Below are 16,708 nucleotides of genomic sequence, written 5' to 3' on the forward strand. Positions count from 1 at the left end.
GCTGGTGTCTCTCTCTGCTCTCCTTTCTTCTCCTTTCTCTCCAGTTGGAATACCTAACCTTATTCTGCCTCACCATTGAACAAAGAGCTTTATTTGTCAACCATTCAGAGCAACACATTTTCACAGCATACAGAAAGATATCCCACAACACTTCCCCTTTTCTGTCTAATAAAAAAAAGGTTTTAACTTTAGCATAGTAAAATTGTATATAATAAACAATTATCAAGAAAGAATTATAGTTACAATGTCTAGTCCATTCATACATGGCAAAATTAAAGAAAATATTCTGGCTTACACAGTATGGCCGGTGACATTAGCTAGTGCTGGCTCAATTCTCTCTAACGGGAAAGTAGCGGACTACAAGAGACTGAACTGTATCTTCCTCTATTTCCAACAGACTCACATTCAACTTTCACTCACAAAAATATCCAGGAAAATTTTATTAGCTCTTAAAAAAAGTTAATATAAAATTATAGCAAAAAAAAAAAAGGATCCTGAACTTTAGTAACACAGCTGGAACAATTCGCAGCAGCACCAGGAGCCGTGGGAGAGAGATTTAATTTACTTGATTTTCTATGGTTGTTGGTTGTTCCCTAGTCTCACAATGATGGAAGCTGTACATTTTTTTGAAAGGACCAAGAAACTGCTGGAGGTCTAGTTCTCCAGGCAGTAATCTGATGCAAGTGAGGGATCTGGGGATCTTTGTACCATCCCAAGATCTGAGTGGGATGTTCTTTTAAAGAATGTGCAGTGCTCAATCATATGTGTGACAAAGACTGACAAGCAGAAAACTTATGTACTCAGTGAGAGTAGCATGTTTGTCTGCAAGAGACGTTTCATTTTGAAGACATGTGGTACAACCCTCTTATTGAAAACACTGGTTCCCCTATTGAAGCTTGCTTGGGATTACAGTGGGTTTGACTCAATTCAAAGCTTCTTTTATTCCCATAAGAATTTAATGAAGCCTTCTCACCAAGGGTACCCACACCGGAATTTCCAGGAAGAAATTGAGTTTCTTAATGCAACTTTCCCAAATGGAGCAGCATATTGTATGGGACATATGAATTCTGACTGTTGGTACTTGTATACTTTGGATTTCCCAGAGAGCGAGTAATCAATCAGCCAGATCAAACCCTGGAAATTCTGATGAGTGAGCTCTACCCAGCAGTTATGGACCAGTTAGTTCTACATGAAAGATGGTGTTACTGCAAAGGATGTCAATCATGAGAGTAAGATATCTTGCATGAATGCTGTCCTCTTTGTTTAGGTGTTCTATGCCACTCTTGCTGTGAAATTGAAGTGCATGTAGAAAAGAACTTTGATGGTATGAATCCTTATGACACTTGTGAAAATGATTCAATTTGGTTTATGCACAGTGTAATATTTCTGCAGGTATTGCCCAAAATCCCCCACAGACAAAGCTTTTGTCCTCATTAGATTGCTAGGCTCTGCAAATGTTCTATTAATTTGCTGCCAGAGTTTTTACATCCAGTTATCTCCACTTTCTAAAGCATATTCTCTACTAACATTATTCAAGACCAATTTTTACATCATACAGGTGTTTTATGCAATAGAATTAAAGTTTTTCTTCCACAAGGTGAGTCCTTATAAGAAAATGCTGATTCCAGTTACTCTTTTGTGTTCTATTGTTTTTACAGTTGTTCCTGTTTTTATAGTCCTGTGATTGATTTTTTTCTCTCATCATGGTGTCTTTTCCTCTTCCCTCAATTGCATATATATATTAATCTTATACCCCAGGTGGGATTTTTGAGATGGTCCCTGGCTTAATTTTTTTAAGACATAAGAATGTGGCCTCCTTATTGGCATGAACTGTGGAAGATAAATGACAAAACTGAATGTATTAAATGAAAAGAGTTCAGTCTCCAGGGTTGGTTAGCAGAGAGAACTCATAAAAAAAACCTTGATGGAACCAGTTGGCTGTGCGGTGCACTTTTAGCTTTAATGGAGTACCTGCCATGCCTTCACTAACTTATTAAGTAGTGATTGGAGGAAGTCCACTGAGTCAAGGCAGATACTTAATCCTAAACATTCTGACCTCGGTACGTGCAGTCAACTTTTAACCTATAGCCACCAATTTCTACTAAAAGAAAATTTGATTCAAAGGAGAATCTGTGGCATTTCCATCTGTGACTTAGAAGTTGCAATTTTTTTTTTTTTTTGCTGCATGTGAGTTGTTCTGACTTCACCTGTTCCTATGTGGTCTTCCTTCCCCATGGTGTTCACATGATCAAATGAAAAGCTTTCCAGAGTGAGGACTATCCAGATTACTCAGCCAGGTAGTAAATGTATGAATACACAAAACAACTCAATATTCTGGAATATTTAATGGGACTAGAAATATAGTCTTTCAAGAGTTGGCATGTTAGTGGCATTTGCAGATATTGTGGGATTAAAACAGCTGGGAGAAGTGCAAAATGGACTAAACTTCCTATTTATTGCCTTCTTACTATTTTCTTGGTAGTTTCTTACTGATGCAGTGATGTTCTGTTTCTTCTGTATTTATAATGAAACACTTTTTTAGTGTTTCTAAACATAGAATCTACTTGGTTTGAAATCAACTGGTTGGAACACTGTCTGGATTTGTTTTTTGAGCATGCTGTTGATTGAATGTTCATTGGGGAAGCCTCAAATCAGCTTTATCAGTCTGACTCTGTAATGAGCACAGCACCTAATGTTTGAACTGCTATTTCGAGGACCAGTGCTTATTTAAGCTGGCTTTTGTAACCCACAAGATTTTGTTGGTTTGAGGTCTGATTCCCTCATCTTACAGAATTACAAATTCTAATATTGAAATTTGCAGAGGTTTATGTGGAAAAAGCCTAGAAAATCAACAGTAAATTAAATAGTGATCCTAGTGTGATTGTAGGATGGGAAGTTTGGGTGCCATAATTTCTTTTCATTGGTGTTGGGCTTTTAATCATTTGAAATTTATTTCTGTACCTCAGTGTAAGCTTCAATAAAAGTTTGCTTAATTGTCTAGAAAATAAAAGAAAATATTCTATCATCTATCCTATTTTTTAGTCAAAAATTTTATATCTAATTTATCTTTCATTATAACTAAGGAAAATTATCACTATCTAGTCTTCAACTATATCAAAGACTCCAGAAGGACTTAATATTATCTGAGAAAACAGGAAGTGTATTGTAAGCAACTTCCATAATTCTAGAAATGACAGAGAAATTTGCTTACCTGAACAGTCATCCAAAGTTCCTCTGCAATGTTGGGGAATCCATGTTCAACCTGTAGGCCTAGAGTCTCTCAGTCACTTCTCTTTGTATCCTGTATAATGTCTGGTAGTCTCTTCTGCAAAGCAGAAACCTGAAGAACCATCTTACCTAGTTTTGGCAAAATCCAGTGATCATTTTCCTATGGGTCCTATATGTACAACATCCTGTCAAGCAATTGAGGCAAGGGCACATTTTGCCCAGTGGCTAACTTTTACCACAAAGAAAGCAAACTCCATAATGAATTGGAGCCAAATATAATGAAAAGTTTTCTCCAATCCTGCCTGGCCCTGTGGCCACACAGCAACTTATAAAATAATTACTCAGAGGCTTTATATTATTTACAAACTGTATGGTCTATGGCAGGCCTCCTGCTAGCTAGCTCTCACATCTTAAATTAACCCATTTCTATTAATCTATATTTTGCCATGTGTTCAGTGGCTTTACTGTTCAGCTGGCCTCTTCTTCCTTGTGTGGCAGGCTGATATCCTTCTCTCCTCTCCTCTGTTCTCCTCTCTTTTCAGTTGGAATGTACCATCTAAACTTATTCTGCTTTATAACTGGCCAAACAGCTTTATTTATCAACCAATCAGAGCAACACATATTCACAGCATACAGAAAGACATCCCACAGCATCAGGATACATATGGAATAAGTTGAACAGAGAGTTTAAAGGTCATTAAGGGAAAGAAAAATTTATCATCAGAGTTCAGAGGCTTTATCTTTGTAGCTCAATGCAAATGAGTGACCAGCATTTGTATGTGCATTGTTTGAAGAAGGTACATATTCATAGTAGATGGAGGTAAAATAGCCTCTCATGTCCTTTCTTAAAAGAAGAGGTTGTGTGGCTAACCAAACCAAGTATAGTCTAAGACTACTAAATTGTTTTCTGTGCTTACCTAAACAAGATTATTTGCCAGAAGAGGATTCCTGGATGTCAAATGACTATCAGATGAATATCCCTTTGAACAGTTCATAATAGAGTCCTTAATCTACTCTGGATCTTCAAGGATACATTTTATATTTATTTTTTTTCTTCCAAATTTTCACCAGAATGTCTCATTAAGCTCAATTTATATCTTGGAAAGACATTTCTACCACAAATTGCTGAAATACAGAGTCTAAAACCCTAAAGTTACAAAGCCCTAACAGAAACACTGTCAGATTTATTTTAGCAACAGTTCCACTTCTTAGTACCAACGTTTGTATGTGTTACTTTTCTCATAGTTGTGACAAAATATCTGATCAAAGCATTAGGATAAATGATGTATTTAGGCACACAGCTTCATGGAGTCTAATATATCATGGCAGGGGCAATATGGCAGCAGGAGATCATAAATCACATTGCTTTCACGGTTATGAAACAGAAAGTAACTGATACTTATATTAGGTTCATGTTCTTCTTTTACTCAGTGTGAGACCCCAAACCATTGAGTGATACTACCCATATTTAGGATGGCCCATTCACATCAATTGACTGTATCAAGATAATCTGTTACTGACATTTCCAAAGATCTGTTTACATGGTGATTCTAAAATACAATAAGTTGAGAGTAGGGATGCAGGATTGTTCAACATATCTAATCAATAAAAATAATACAACTCATAAATAGATCTAGGAGCAGAAATCATAAAATCATCTCAAGAAGTGCACAAAAGATCTATGACACAGTTCAACATTTCTTCATAGTTAAAGGAATTCCAAATAGAGGGACATTACCTCAACATAATGAAGGCTGTATTGTAGATGTAACCAACCATCTTATTAAATAAGAATCACAGAACCAATGCAAAGAAGCCAAGAGATCAGAGCTAAGAGCCTTACCCATCTGCTGCAGCTAGCCTCTTCAGCCAAGAGAGACCTACTTCCTGTGTGTTTGTCTTTATATAGACTTTCTGTTCTGCCTTCTTATTGGTTGTAAACCCAACCACATGACCGCCTTGTCACTGCCTGTCTGTACAGACCTCCAGGTCTTCTATGGTTGGTATTGAGATTAAATGCTGGCTGTATCCTTGAACACACAGAGATCTACCTAGCTCTGCCTCCCAAGTGCTGGGATTAAAGGTGTGCACCACAAATGCCCAGCTCCGCTATGGCTTACTATTAGCTCTGAACCCCAGGCAACTTTATTTATTAACATACAAATAAAATCACATTTCAATACAAATAAAATATCACCATACTGTATTATATTTGACAAGTCTATATCAAACTGTGGTTTATTGCTTTTTATTCTTTGCTCTTTGGGGGCCCACCACCCAGCTACCAAAGAAACACAGAGAGACTTACTATTACCTATAGAATGCCCAGCCATAACTTGGCTTGTTTCTATCCAGTGTTTTTTAAATTATTCTGCCTAATTTTTTCCTTTGGGCCTTTACTTTTCTCCAATATATGTCTTTCTTTCTTAATCCATAGCTGGCTGGCTGCCGGCATGGCTGACCCCTGCTGTCCTCTCTCTTTCTCCTTTTCTCCCTTTTCCTTCTTTTCTAGATTTCTCCTATTTAGTCTCTCTGCCTGCCAGCCCAGGCTATTTCTCTCTCCTGCCTAGATACTAGCTGTTCATCTCTTTAATAGACCAATCAGGTGTTTTAGACAGGCAAAGCAACACAGATTCACAGATTTAAGCAAATGCAGCCTAAAAGAATACAACAAATCTTTGCATCATTAAACAAATATTCTACAGCATAAAGTAATGTAACACATTTTTAGCTAATATTCTGCAACATCCAGCATTTTACTAAATGGCAAAAAAATCTAAGATTTTCCCCAAAAAAAAAGGAATAAAAAAGAGTGTTCATTAGTGCAATGTTTATTCAAAGCATTACTTTAAGTTTTTACTGGAAAATTCAAAGAAGAGATTAAGCTTAAAGACAAGCCTATTAAAAAAGAAGAAGTCAACACATCCGTATTTCTAGGCCACCTGTTCTTATGCTTCAGTGCTCCAAGAGTCCAACTAAAAACTTGATATCTGATAAACATTTTCAGAAACATAGCAAGTTATACAATCAACTTGAAATGTCAATATCATTAATCTGTCCCAATAAAAAACTTTTCCAAGGTAAAAATGAAAACCACACACAACAATGTTGACAAATGGAAAAAAATATAGACTTAAAAATGAACATATACTTCTATTGTGACATTATAGAAAAGAAAGCATATTTAACAAATCATGCTAGAAAAACTGGACTTTCACAATTGAAAGCTGAAAATATAATGCTATTGCTCATGTTGTATCAAATTAGTTTAATGTGGATTAAATGCTATAATGTAGGACTCAAATCTCTGAAGCTCCCAGGGGAAAAACACAGATAAAATTTCAAGTAATAGGCATCAGTGATCAATTTGTGACAAGAGTTCTAATAACATGGGAAATAACAGCTAGAATTGACATATGAGAGTGAATAGAATTGAAAAGATGCAACACAGTATATTGGTGTAATCAGGAGAATGAAGGTGCAAATACAAGGTCCTAGAAAATTTTTGTCAACTGACATTCTGACAGGTGATATAGAAATGATTCAAGTGAGATGGTTTCTCAGTGTTGAGAGTGGGAAATGAACATGAGCTCCCACCCCTAATCAAGAAGCTATCTGCAACTGATACCTGCTGGCAAAGGGAAAATCAAGTTTCACCAATAATATCACTGAAAAATATCAATCGCACTCCACAGCAGTCCCCATGCTCAGAAATTGTTGGACAACACAAACTGAACTCAGTGGTAATTTTTGGAGTATTTGTCTCATTTTCCTTTGTTTTGTCATTTTTTTCTTATTTTATTGGTGTTTTTCTGCTGTGGGATGTTCTGTATGGCAAATGTGTTGCTCTGATTGGTCAATAAATAAATCACTGATAGGCCAGTGGCCAGGCAGGAAGTATAGGTGGGACAAAGAGAAGAATAAAGCTGGGAAGTGGAAGGCTGAGTCAGAGACACAGCATGTGAAGATGCCGGTAAGCCACGAGCCACGTGGCAAGGTATAGATTAATAGAAATGGATTAATTTAAGCTATAAGAACAGTTAGCAAGAAGCCTGCCACGGCCATACAGTTTGTAAGCAATGTAAGTCTCTGTGTTTACTTGGTTGTGTCTGAGCAGCTGTGGGACTGGCAGATGAGAGAGATTTGTTCTGACTGTGGGCCAGGCAGGAAAACTCTAGTTACATTTTTCTGTTTGTTTTTGTTTTCCTTTTTGTGCTTGTTTCTTGTTTTATTTTGTTGTATATTTATGTTGGCTTATTGTTTGGAGGGTGAAAGAACATAAAGTTGTGTGGGTAGTAAGGTGGGAAAGATCTGGGAGGAGCTGGGGGAGGGGCAAAACATTATTAAGTTAGATTGTATAAAAAATTAATACAACAATAAATTAAAATTAAAGGTGATGCAGTTATATCACTCCTAAGTTTAACACAAAGGAATCTAAGTAAGCATTCCATAAAGATACTTACATTTCTATTTTTACTCTACCATTTTTCACAATGATGAAGAAATAACAACATTCTAGATGCCCAACAACAAATGAATAAGGAAATTGCGGTGCATACACACAATAGAATTTTATTATTCATCTGTACAGAAGAAGAAAAAATATTCCTTTCAAAAAAATAGATGGGACTAGAAATATCATGCCAGACTGAGAAAGATAAAAGTGTTCTCTTTCATGTATGAATACGTGTATTTATAGAGAGATCACATGAAAGTTTAAAAGGTGTCTTACTCTATCTTCTCTCATACCCTCTGAAACATTCATTTAATAACACATACTCATGTAATGCGTGAAAGCAGAAGAAGCTATCTTGGGGAAGACAAGGCAGTGAGAAGTAAAAGGGGTGATGGAGGAGGTTGATCTGAAGGTGATTACAAATGAGCAGTCTCAAGTCATATATACTTATGAATATGTAATGGGACTCATTATTTTGTGTGATTAATGAAAACACTGAAATGAAAACTAATCATATATGTCAAATGCCTGACAGTGTGATTACATGCTGATGTCCACACATACTTCTTTCATTTCTGTCAGTCAGCTATGAGAATTCTCCTTCCTTCTCCTTCCTAAACAGCCTTAGCAACACCTGGCACTGCTTATCTTTAGAAACTTTAAAAAAAATATTGTAGTATTTGCCTTTTCCTAATAGTAGTCACATTGTGCATATTTTATGAATTAGTGTTGATATATGTTCTTAGGAATATATCTGTTTGATTACTTTGATCACATTTTGCTGAACTACTTGTTTCATCACCGAATTTTGATTTGAGATACTTTCAAGTTCTTTATTTTTATGACTTACAATATGTCTTTACGTCTGTCTGAACATATTCCATATATATATATATATATAAAACAATATCATTATTTCAGTCTTCCTAGAAATTAATGTTCACTAATTAGCCATACCCTCCTACTCCTGTAGTTTATATCCTATAATTTTTGAATTTCTATGTGAAGAATTATCAAAATCAATTTAACAATTTCTTTAGAAAAGGTTTTTGGGTCTCCATTACAATATATTTCAATCTATAGTTCAGATAGTGATATAAATCAAATCTTAACAATATTGAGTAACACATACTTAAATTTTAAAGAAATACTAGTAGTAACATTCTGTATATTTAAGTGCATAGTACTTTCATAACTTCTGTCAGATTAGTGCATGAATGCTTCATATTGTTATTGCTTTTATATATGGTTTTATTTATAAAAATCAGTATTTTTTTGTTGTCATCTCACAGAAATGCGTTCAAAGTGCACTGGTCCTATATCATTAAGCTGATAACCTGTGACTATTATTTTTAATTCTAACACACTTCCTACTGTCCAAAAAAATCATCATGCAATCTGTAACTGAAGATAATTCCATTTCTCCCTTTTAAATTTGTATTCCTATTTTTAGGTCATTGTATTGCTCTGATTTAGCACCTCCAATTAAAATTTTGACTAGAATAATTATCAGTGATATACATTATTTTATAAGCATGGAGAATTCTGGTTCTGTCTTTCTTCAGATAGGATGATGCTATTCACAGCTTTTCAAACCTTTACATGTATCTATTCCAGGAACTTTGCTTCTGCTGTTATTCAGTGTCTGTTATAGATGTGGATTCAATTTTGTCAGCAGTTTTATATTTGGGGTGAACTTAATTTTATCAGTATGATTCATTGTACAGATTTATTTTATAATGTTAAATAATGTTGTATTCTTAGATTAAACTCCATCTAATCAAGATGTAGTATCTTTACATATTTTGGCATTTCGTTTATGTAAAGATATGTAAGAATGTTCACATATGTCTCTGAAGCGCTTTCTCCTGGTGATTCATTGTTCTCTTCTCTACTCTAGAAAATATTCTACATATGTCATTATACTTTTCTGTTCTATGAATTCTGTTTTAATGATTTTAGAATTTGATGTTTCTTTTCTGAGTGTTTATGACATTTCAACTAAATAAATGCAACTGTAAATTCTTACCAGATATTTTAAAGTTCATTTTATGGTCTTTGTCATAATTTCTAAAAGTTGGTTTACCTTGCCTTGAGCTGGTTGTTATGTTCTCTTCCAAGCTGTCATTAAATTTTTTTTTGCTTAAAATTATTTTTATTTCATCTTCACCAACTTTTTAAAAATTATGTTAGATAATTGTTAATAAAGATTCTATGTTAGTTTCCTATGTTTTTTAATAGAAATTTACTTTTGAATCACAGTTCTAGCTACTGATCCTTTTAGACTATGTAGTGAATGGTTTATTTGCAACATTCAGTTCTGGTTAGTTGATTTTTTTCACTGGAAATTCAACTGTTCTCTGTTTGCTTAGCCTGAAGAGATGAAAGAGCTTTCCAAATTAACCTTCTGGTGTCACTAGTTATTAAAGGGATGTTCTAGTTGGAGATTTATAGACAGTCAGGCCTTTTTGGGGGAGTGGGTGGGTTGGAAGGAAGCAAGTTGACAGGAATAGTGGACCTTGCTTACCATCCTAGGCTTTTGCTTCAGGGTAGGATTTCTGCAGTGTCAAGATGAGAAACGCTAACCTCTGTTCTGGTTGCACAGTCTCTCTGTTTTGGAAAGAGGACTTACAGAACAACTGGAAATTCCCAAAAGGAAGGAGATTGTCTGCATACCTATGAATAATGCATGTTTTTGTGTTTCTTTAATTATTTCTTCATTAAAAATTCTCTTTTTGTCTTTATTATGAAGTTTTTATATATTTTACATACAAACCACAGATCCCATTCTCTTCCCTCCTCCTGCTCTCCCCAGCCTCCTCCCTCCAAACTACCCCCCCATTCCCTCTTCCAAAAAGATAATGCCTCCCATGGGGAGTCAGCAATGCCTGGTACACTCAGTTGAGGCAGGTCAAAGACCCTTCCCCTATACCAAGGCTGTGCAATGTGTCCCACCATAAGTAATGGGTTCCCAAAAGCCAGATCATGCACCAGGGATGGATGCTGATCCTACTGCCAGAGGCCCCTTAATCAGACCAAGCTACACAAATCTCACTTATGCAGAGGGTCTAGACCAGTCTTATGCAGGCTCTAAATCTGTTGGTCTAAATTTCATGAGTTCCCACTAGCTTGATTTCATTGTCTCTGTAGTTTCCCCCATCATAATCTTGAGGCTCCTTGCTCATAGAATCCCTCTTCCTTCAGTTCAACTGGACTTCTGGAGTTCAGCATGGTGCTTGGCTGTGGATCTCTGCATCTGCTTCCATTATATTAGTTACTCTATGATGACAGGGTATTCATCAATCTTGTTACCAGAGTAAGCCAATTCAGGCACCCTTTCCACTCTCGCTAGTAGTCTAAGCTGGGATCATCCTTGTGGATTCCTGGAAACTTCCCTAGCACTAGATTTCTCCCTATCCCAATAATGTCTCCCTCCATCAAGTTTTCTCTTTCATTGTTCTCCCACCCCATCCCTGTTCCAGTTCAATCATCTCATTCCTTTACATTCTAATCACCATCCTTTACCCTCTGTTGTTCCCCATGACCCCTAGTTTATTCAGGAATTCTCATCTATTTCCCCTTCCCAGGGTGATCCATGTATTCTTCTTAGGGTCCTTCTTGTTAGCTAGCTTCTCTGGAGCTGTGGGTTGTACTCCGGTTATACTTTGCTTTACATCTAATACCCACTTATGAGTGAGTGCATACCCTGTTTGTCTTCCTGAGTTCTGGGTTCCCTTACTCAGAATATTTTCTAGTTCCATCCATTTCCCTGCAAATTCCATGATGTTATTGTTTTTTACTGTTGAGTAATACTCTAATGTGTATATGTACCAAATTTTCTTTATCCTTTACATTCTAATCACCATCCTTTACCCTCTGTTGTTCCCCATGACCCCTAGTTTATTCAGGAATTCTCATCTATTTCCCCTTCCCAGGGTGATCCATGTATTCTTCTTAGGGTCCTTCTTGTTAGCTAGCTTCTCTGGAGCTGTGGGTTGTACTCTGGTTATACTTTGCTTTACATCTAATACCCACTTATGAGTGAGTGCATACCCTGTTTGTCTTCCTGAGTTCTGGGTTCCCTTACTCAGAATATTTTCTAGTTCCATCCATTTCCCTGCAAATTCCATGATGTTATTGTTTTTTACTGTTGAGTAATACTCTAATGTGTATATGTACCAAATTTTCTTTATCCTTCTTTGGTTTAAGGGCATCTAGGTTGTTTCCAGGTTCTGGCTATTACAAGCAATGCTGCTATGAGTAGTTGAGCAAGTGTCCTTGTGGTATGATTAAACATTCCTTGGGTCTTGAGGCAGGTTGATGCCTACTTTTCTGAGAAGCTACCATACTGATTTCCAAAGTGTCTGTACAATTCTGAAACTGAGACTTTGTATCAAAGGACAGTGTAAATAACACAAAATGTGGTTTACTTTGAGGTAAACCACAAGAAGAATTAAGAATCTTTAATGACCAAGGATGCTGAACACTTCCTTAAATCTCTTTTAGCCATTTAAGATTCTTCTGTTGAAAATTCTCTCTTTAGCTCTGTAGCCCTTTAAAAATTGGATTGTTAGTATTTTGATGGCTAATTTCTTGAGTTCTTTATATATTTTGGAGATCAGCTCTCTGTCAGATACCCACATTTGTTGATTTGCTACAACTATATTGCGACTTACACATTTCTTACTCAACCTTCCTTTCATTCCTTTCTTACACTGATTTTTCCATTGACTGTTTTCTATTTTGCTTTGATTTTAGGAAATCAGGACCATTTTTGCAGATAAAACTTGACCTACTTATTCTATAATTTCAAATATTGAGAATTACTGATTATACCAAACTCCTTTATTTCCTCAGCTTTTCAAAGAAAAGATTGAATAAGGTTTTGAAGAAGGTTTTTGATAAATTCATGAAGCTTTACAATTATTCTTTGGTCCATACCTGCAAGATTAGTTTCCTTTTATCGTCAAAGATTATTGAATTTTGCAGTACAAAAGACATCCCCATTAAGCAGTAATTAAACTAACAGATACAGTGGCTACAAGATTACTTAACATATATCATTCTGTAGACTTTGCAATCTCATCTCTAACACTGTCTAAGATAAACACCTCAGGAGGTGTTCCATGGATGTTACCGGGAGGTTCAAATTGCAGTGTTTAAGACAGCAGCAAAGGCGTGAGCATGAGAAGTAGTGGATATAAGACAGCACTCTTGAGGAAGTTATCCTTTTATTGCTCAAAAAGTGTTGAGAAAATCAAGAGGTGGGAAGACAATCAATAATGCCTAGAGCTGATAACCATAAGAAAATGTACAAGTAATGATGGGTACATTATTTCACTCTTTTTCTGTTTCCAGGTTCAGGTTCTTCGGAATGCTGGGGAGGAAGTGACACTGACAGTGTCATTTTTAAAAAGAGCACCTGCTTTCCTCAAACTCCCACTGAATGAAGACTGTTCATGTAAGCATCTGTAAAGTGCAAAGAATAATTTCAACATTGCATTTGTTCTCTGTCTCCCATTTATTTTCAACCAGTAGTTGGCATTTTTTCTTATAGTACAGTGTGTTATGTTGATACATGTACATTGCATACAGTCACCAAACCATATGGTATTAGCTTTTCAAAAATTTATGTTTTCTTTTATGTCCAAGATATTCAAACTTTTTCTTTCTACTGGTTATGAAATCTTCCATTTAACTAATTTTCACCTTCTCTGGTATTGTCTCATTCTACCCATCATCTCACCATGCTCCATGTGCTTTTTAACCACTTTATTTCTTTAGAATAAACATCTTTTCAGATCATTTTTCCATTATTTAAAACAATTTTGTTTCTCTTGATATTTCTTTCTCTCTCTCTCTCTCTCTCTCTCTCTCTCTCTCTCTCTCTCTCTTCTCTCTCTCTCTCTCTCTCTCTCTCTCTCTCTCTCTCTCTCTTGTGTGTGTGTGTATGTGTGTGTGTGTGTGTGTGTGTGTGTGTGTGTGTGTTGTTAATATATGATGAAACTTAAATTTTTGCCTTAGGATAAGATATTCTTTGTTTCTGAAAATGAATAAAAATTCCATCATATTTGACCTTTCATCAACTAAGGGACATTCCATTGTTTGCACTGGTTTGCTATTGTCAACAAGACTGTACTTATGAAAGCATCACTTTGAGAGCATGCTTTCTATTATTGGGGATGTGCATACAGAAGTGGGATTTCTGGTTATGTGTTCTGTGTGTTACATTTTGAATACTAACTACTGAAGCTTCCACAGGGACACTGCTATTTCACATGCTCACCATCATCATCAACATTTCCTAAGTCTTTGAATCATCTTCAATGTTTTTGTTGTTTTTTAATGGTTATACAGTGATATTATAGTATTGGTTTTAACTTCCCTAATCATTAGTGATGATCAGCATCTTTACACACATTATGTATTGTATCTCATTTTACAGAGATGTCATTAATATGCTGAGAAATTTTCTGGCTTGGACTTGTGCATGTTTTGTGCATGTTGTGACAAGTTCAGGAAGTCATGTGTGACTTTGCAATGTTGAGTTTGAATATTATAACTTTTTTTGAAATTATCTTCCACCTGTGGCTCTTACAGTCTTTATCCCTCCTCTTCTGCATATATCCAGAAATCTTGAAGAGAATTTGATGTAGAAATTGTATTTAAGAGTGAGTATTTTGATGCTGGGTAGTGGTGATGCACAACTTTAATCCCAGCACACAGGAAGCAGAGCCAGGCAGATCTATGTCAGTCGAGGTCAGCTTGGTCTACAGAGAGAGACCCAGGACAGGCACCAAAACAACCCAAACAAGCCCTGTCACAAAAACAAACAAACAAAAAAAAAGAGTGAGCATTCTGATGTCTTATAATTTCTGTATAGTGACCAGTTGTGGGCTTCAGTGTTAGTTATTATCTATTGCAAAAAGCTTCTGTGATGAGGATTGAGAGATGTACTAATTTTTGGGTATAACCACAATTAATTAAGAATCTGCTATTTCCACTCATAAGAATTCTCTCTCTCTCTCTCTCTCTCTCTCTCTCTCTCTCTCTCTCTCTCTCTCTCTCTCTCTGTGTGTGTGTGTGTGTGTGTGTGTGTGTGTGTGTGTGTGTGTGTGTGTGCGTGTGTGTGTTCAGGGTAAGGGATATGGATTCACTTGCATTCTGACCAGCATCATATCTTGAGGATGCTGTCTTTTCTCTAGTGTGCATTTTTGGCCACAGTATCTCAAATCATGCAAAATTACATCTCTGTCTTTAATTATGTTGCATTGATCAACATGTCTGTTTTTACAGAAATACCATTCAGTTTTCATTATAAATCTGTATTATTACTTAAAATCTGGAATGGGGATACCTAAAGTAGTTATTTAAATATTCAGGATAATTTGAGCTTTCCTGGGTCTTTGGTGTTTCCATATAAATTTTTATTAATATTTTAAATTATGTAAAAACTGAATGAGAATTTTTAAGAAATTGCATTGAATTTTAAGTTTGCTTTTGGTGAAATGATTATTTTCAAAATATTAATCCTATGAATACTTTAGAATAGACAGTTTTCCAGCTTTTCATATCTTCTTCATCTTTTTTTATCAATATTAAAAATTTTTATGAAAGACATGTCTTTCACTTTGTTTTATCCCAATAAATGTCATTTTTATTTGAGGTTATTTCTAAATTATACTGTTTCCTATTTCTTTCTTGGTATATTTGTTCTTTGTATATAGAATAGCTTTTGATATTTTTATCCCTTTAGTTTGCTAAATGCACTTAGCAGCTTTAGAAGTTTAATGGTGGAGTATTTAGGGTCTTCCATGTATAAATTCATATTGTGTTCAAGTAATGATATGTTACTTCTTCATTTCTGTTTGTATCTCCTTGATCTCCTTCATTTGTGTAATTATTTTACCTAAGTTTTCACACACTATGTTGAACAGAAAGAAAAAAAGGGTAGATTTGTAAGATAAATTGCAAAATGGTCTTACTAATACACACACACACACACACAAAAAAAAAACCTGGAGCCAGATATTGAGGTGAAAACTGAGAGACCAGAAAAGCAGAAAGAAGCCAGCCACATTCTTACTGCTAGGAAATTCTCAGGCAAATAGAGAGATACTTCCTATATACTCACACCTATATACCTTTCTCTGCCCTTCCATCTTACTTCCTCTTTCCATCCAGCTACATCACTTTCTTCTTTCCACCCAGATCTATTACTCTTGTCTGTCTGTATAGAATTCCAGACCTCTATGGCTAACTGGCACTGAGATTAAAGATTCATGCCACCCTCCCTGGCTCTTTTCCCAATGTAGCCTTGAACTCACATAGATCCAAATGAATCTCTGCCTCCTAGATGCTAGGAGTAAGAGTGTGTGCTACCACTGCCTGACCTCTATGTTTAATACAGTGGCTGACTTTTTCCTCTGATGCCTAGATAGTCTTTATTGGGTGCACAAATAAAATATCACCACATTTCCCATTTTTTGTCTAAAATAAAAATGTTATAACTAAGAAAAACTACATACAATAAGTACAATATGAAATATATACAGGCAATCAATATATCAACAATGTCTAGTCCCTTTGCATTTGACAAATCCAGGAAATGTATTCCGTTATCTATCCTATTTTGGTGAGTCCAAAATGTAATTCACTTTCTATCCTAACTTGTATTACCAACCAAAAACTACTTTTGATATCTCTCAAATTTACACATTTTACACCTCTTTAGTGAGTTTCTTTTCTGAAATTGTTGACAAGAAAAATTATAACTATCTTCAACTCCCTCAGAGACCCAAGAAGGAAATAATATTGCCTAGTTAAACAGGAAGTGCAAACAAACAACTTCCAAAAAATATGAGTTATTACAGAAACAGATGGACACCTGGAGAGTTACCTGGGGTTTCTCTGCAAAGCTGGGGCATCCATGCTTGGTCTAGAGGCCTAGCATATCTGAAAGACTCATCTGTGATGCAAGATTTCCTAAAGAGCTTTCCTACCTTGTCTTAGCAATCATCAGAA

General features: G+C 35.7%; 1 protein-coding gene and 1 pseudogene across 1 annotated transcript in view; both read left to right on the top strand.

Annotated features, from left to right (window-relative positions):
- Positions 1–16,708, top strand: part of Sntg1 (syntrophin gamma 1) — a 507,378-nt gene that overhangs the window by 239,817 nt on the left and 250,853 nt on the right. The window contains exon 8 of the mRNA XM_059255595.1: positions 13,043–13,145. Coding sequence (XP_059111578.1) covers positions 13,043–13,145 — 103 coding nt within the window. The remainder of the gene's footprint in view (positions 1–13,042; positions 13,146–16,708) is intronic.
- LOC131905348 (S-adenosylmethionine decarboxylase proenzyme-like) lies at positions 608–1,267 on the top strand (annotated as a pseudogene).

The sequence above is a fragment of the Peromyscus eremicus genome, chromosome 2 (assembly GCF_949786415.1).
Source record: "Peromyscus eremicus chromosome 2, PerEre_H2_v1, whole genome shotgun sequence".
Classification (NCBI taxonomy): domain Eukaryota; kingdom Metazoa; phylum Chordata; class Mammalia; order Rodentia; family Cricetidae; genus Peromyscus; species Peromyscus eremicus.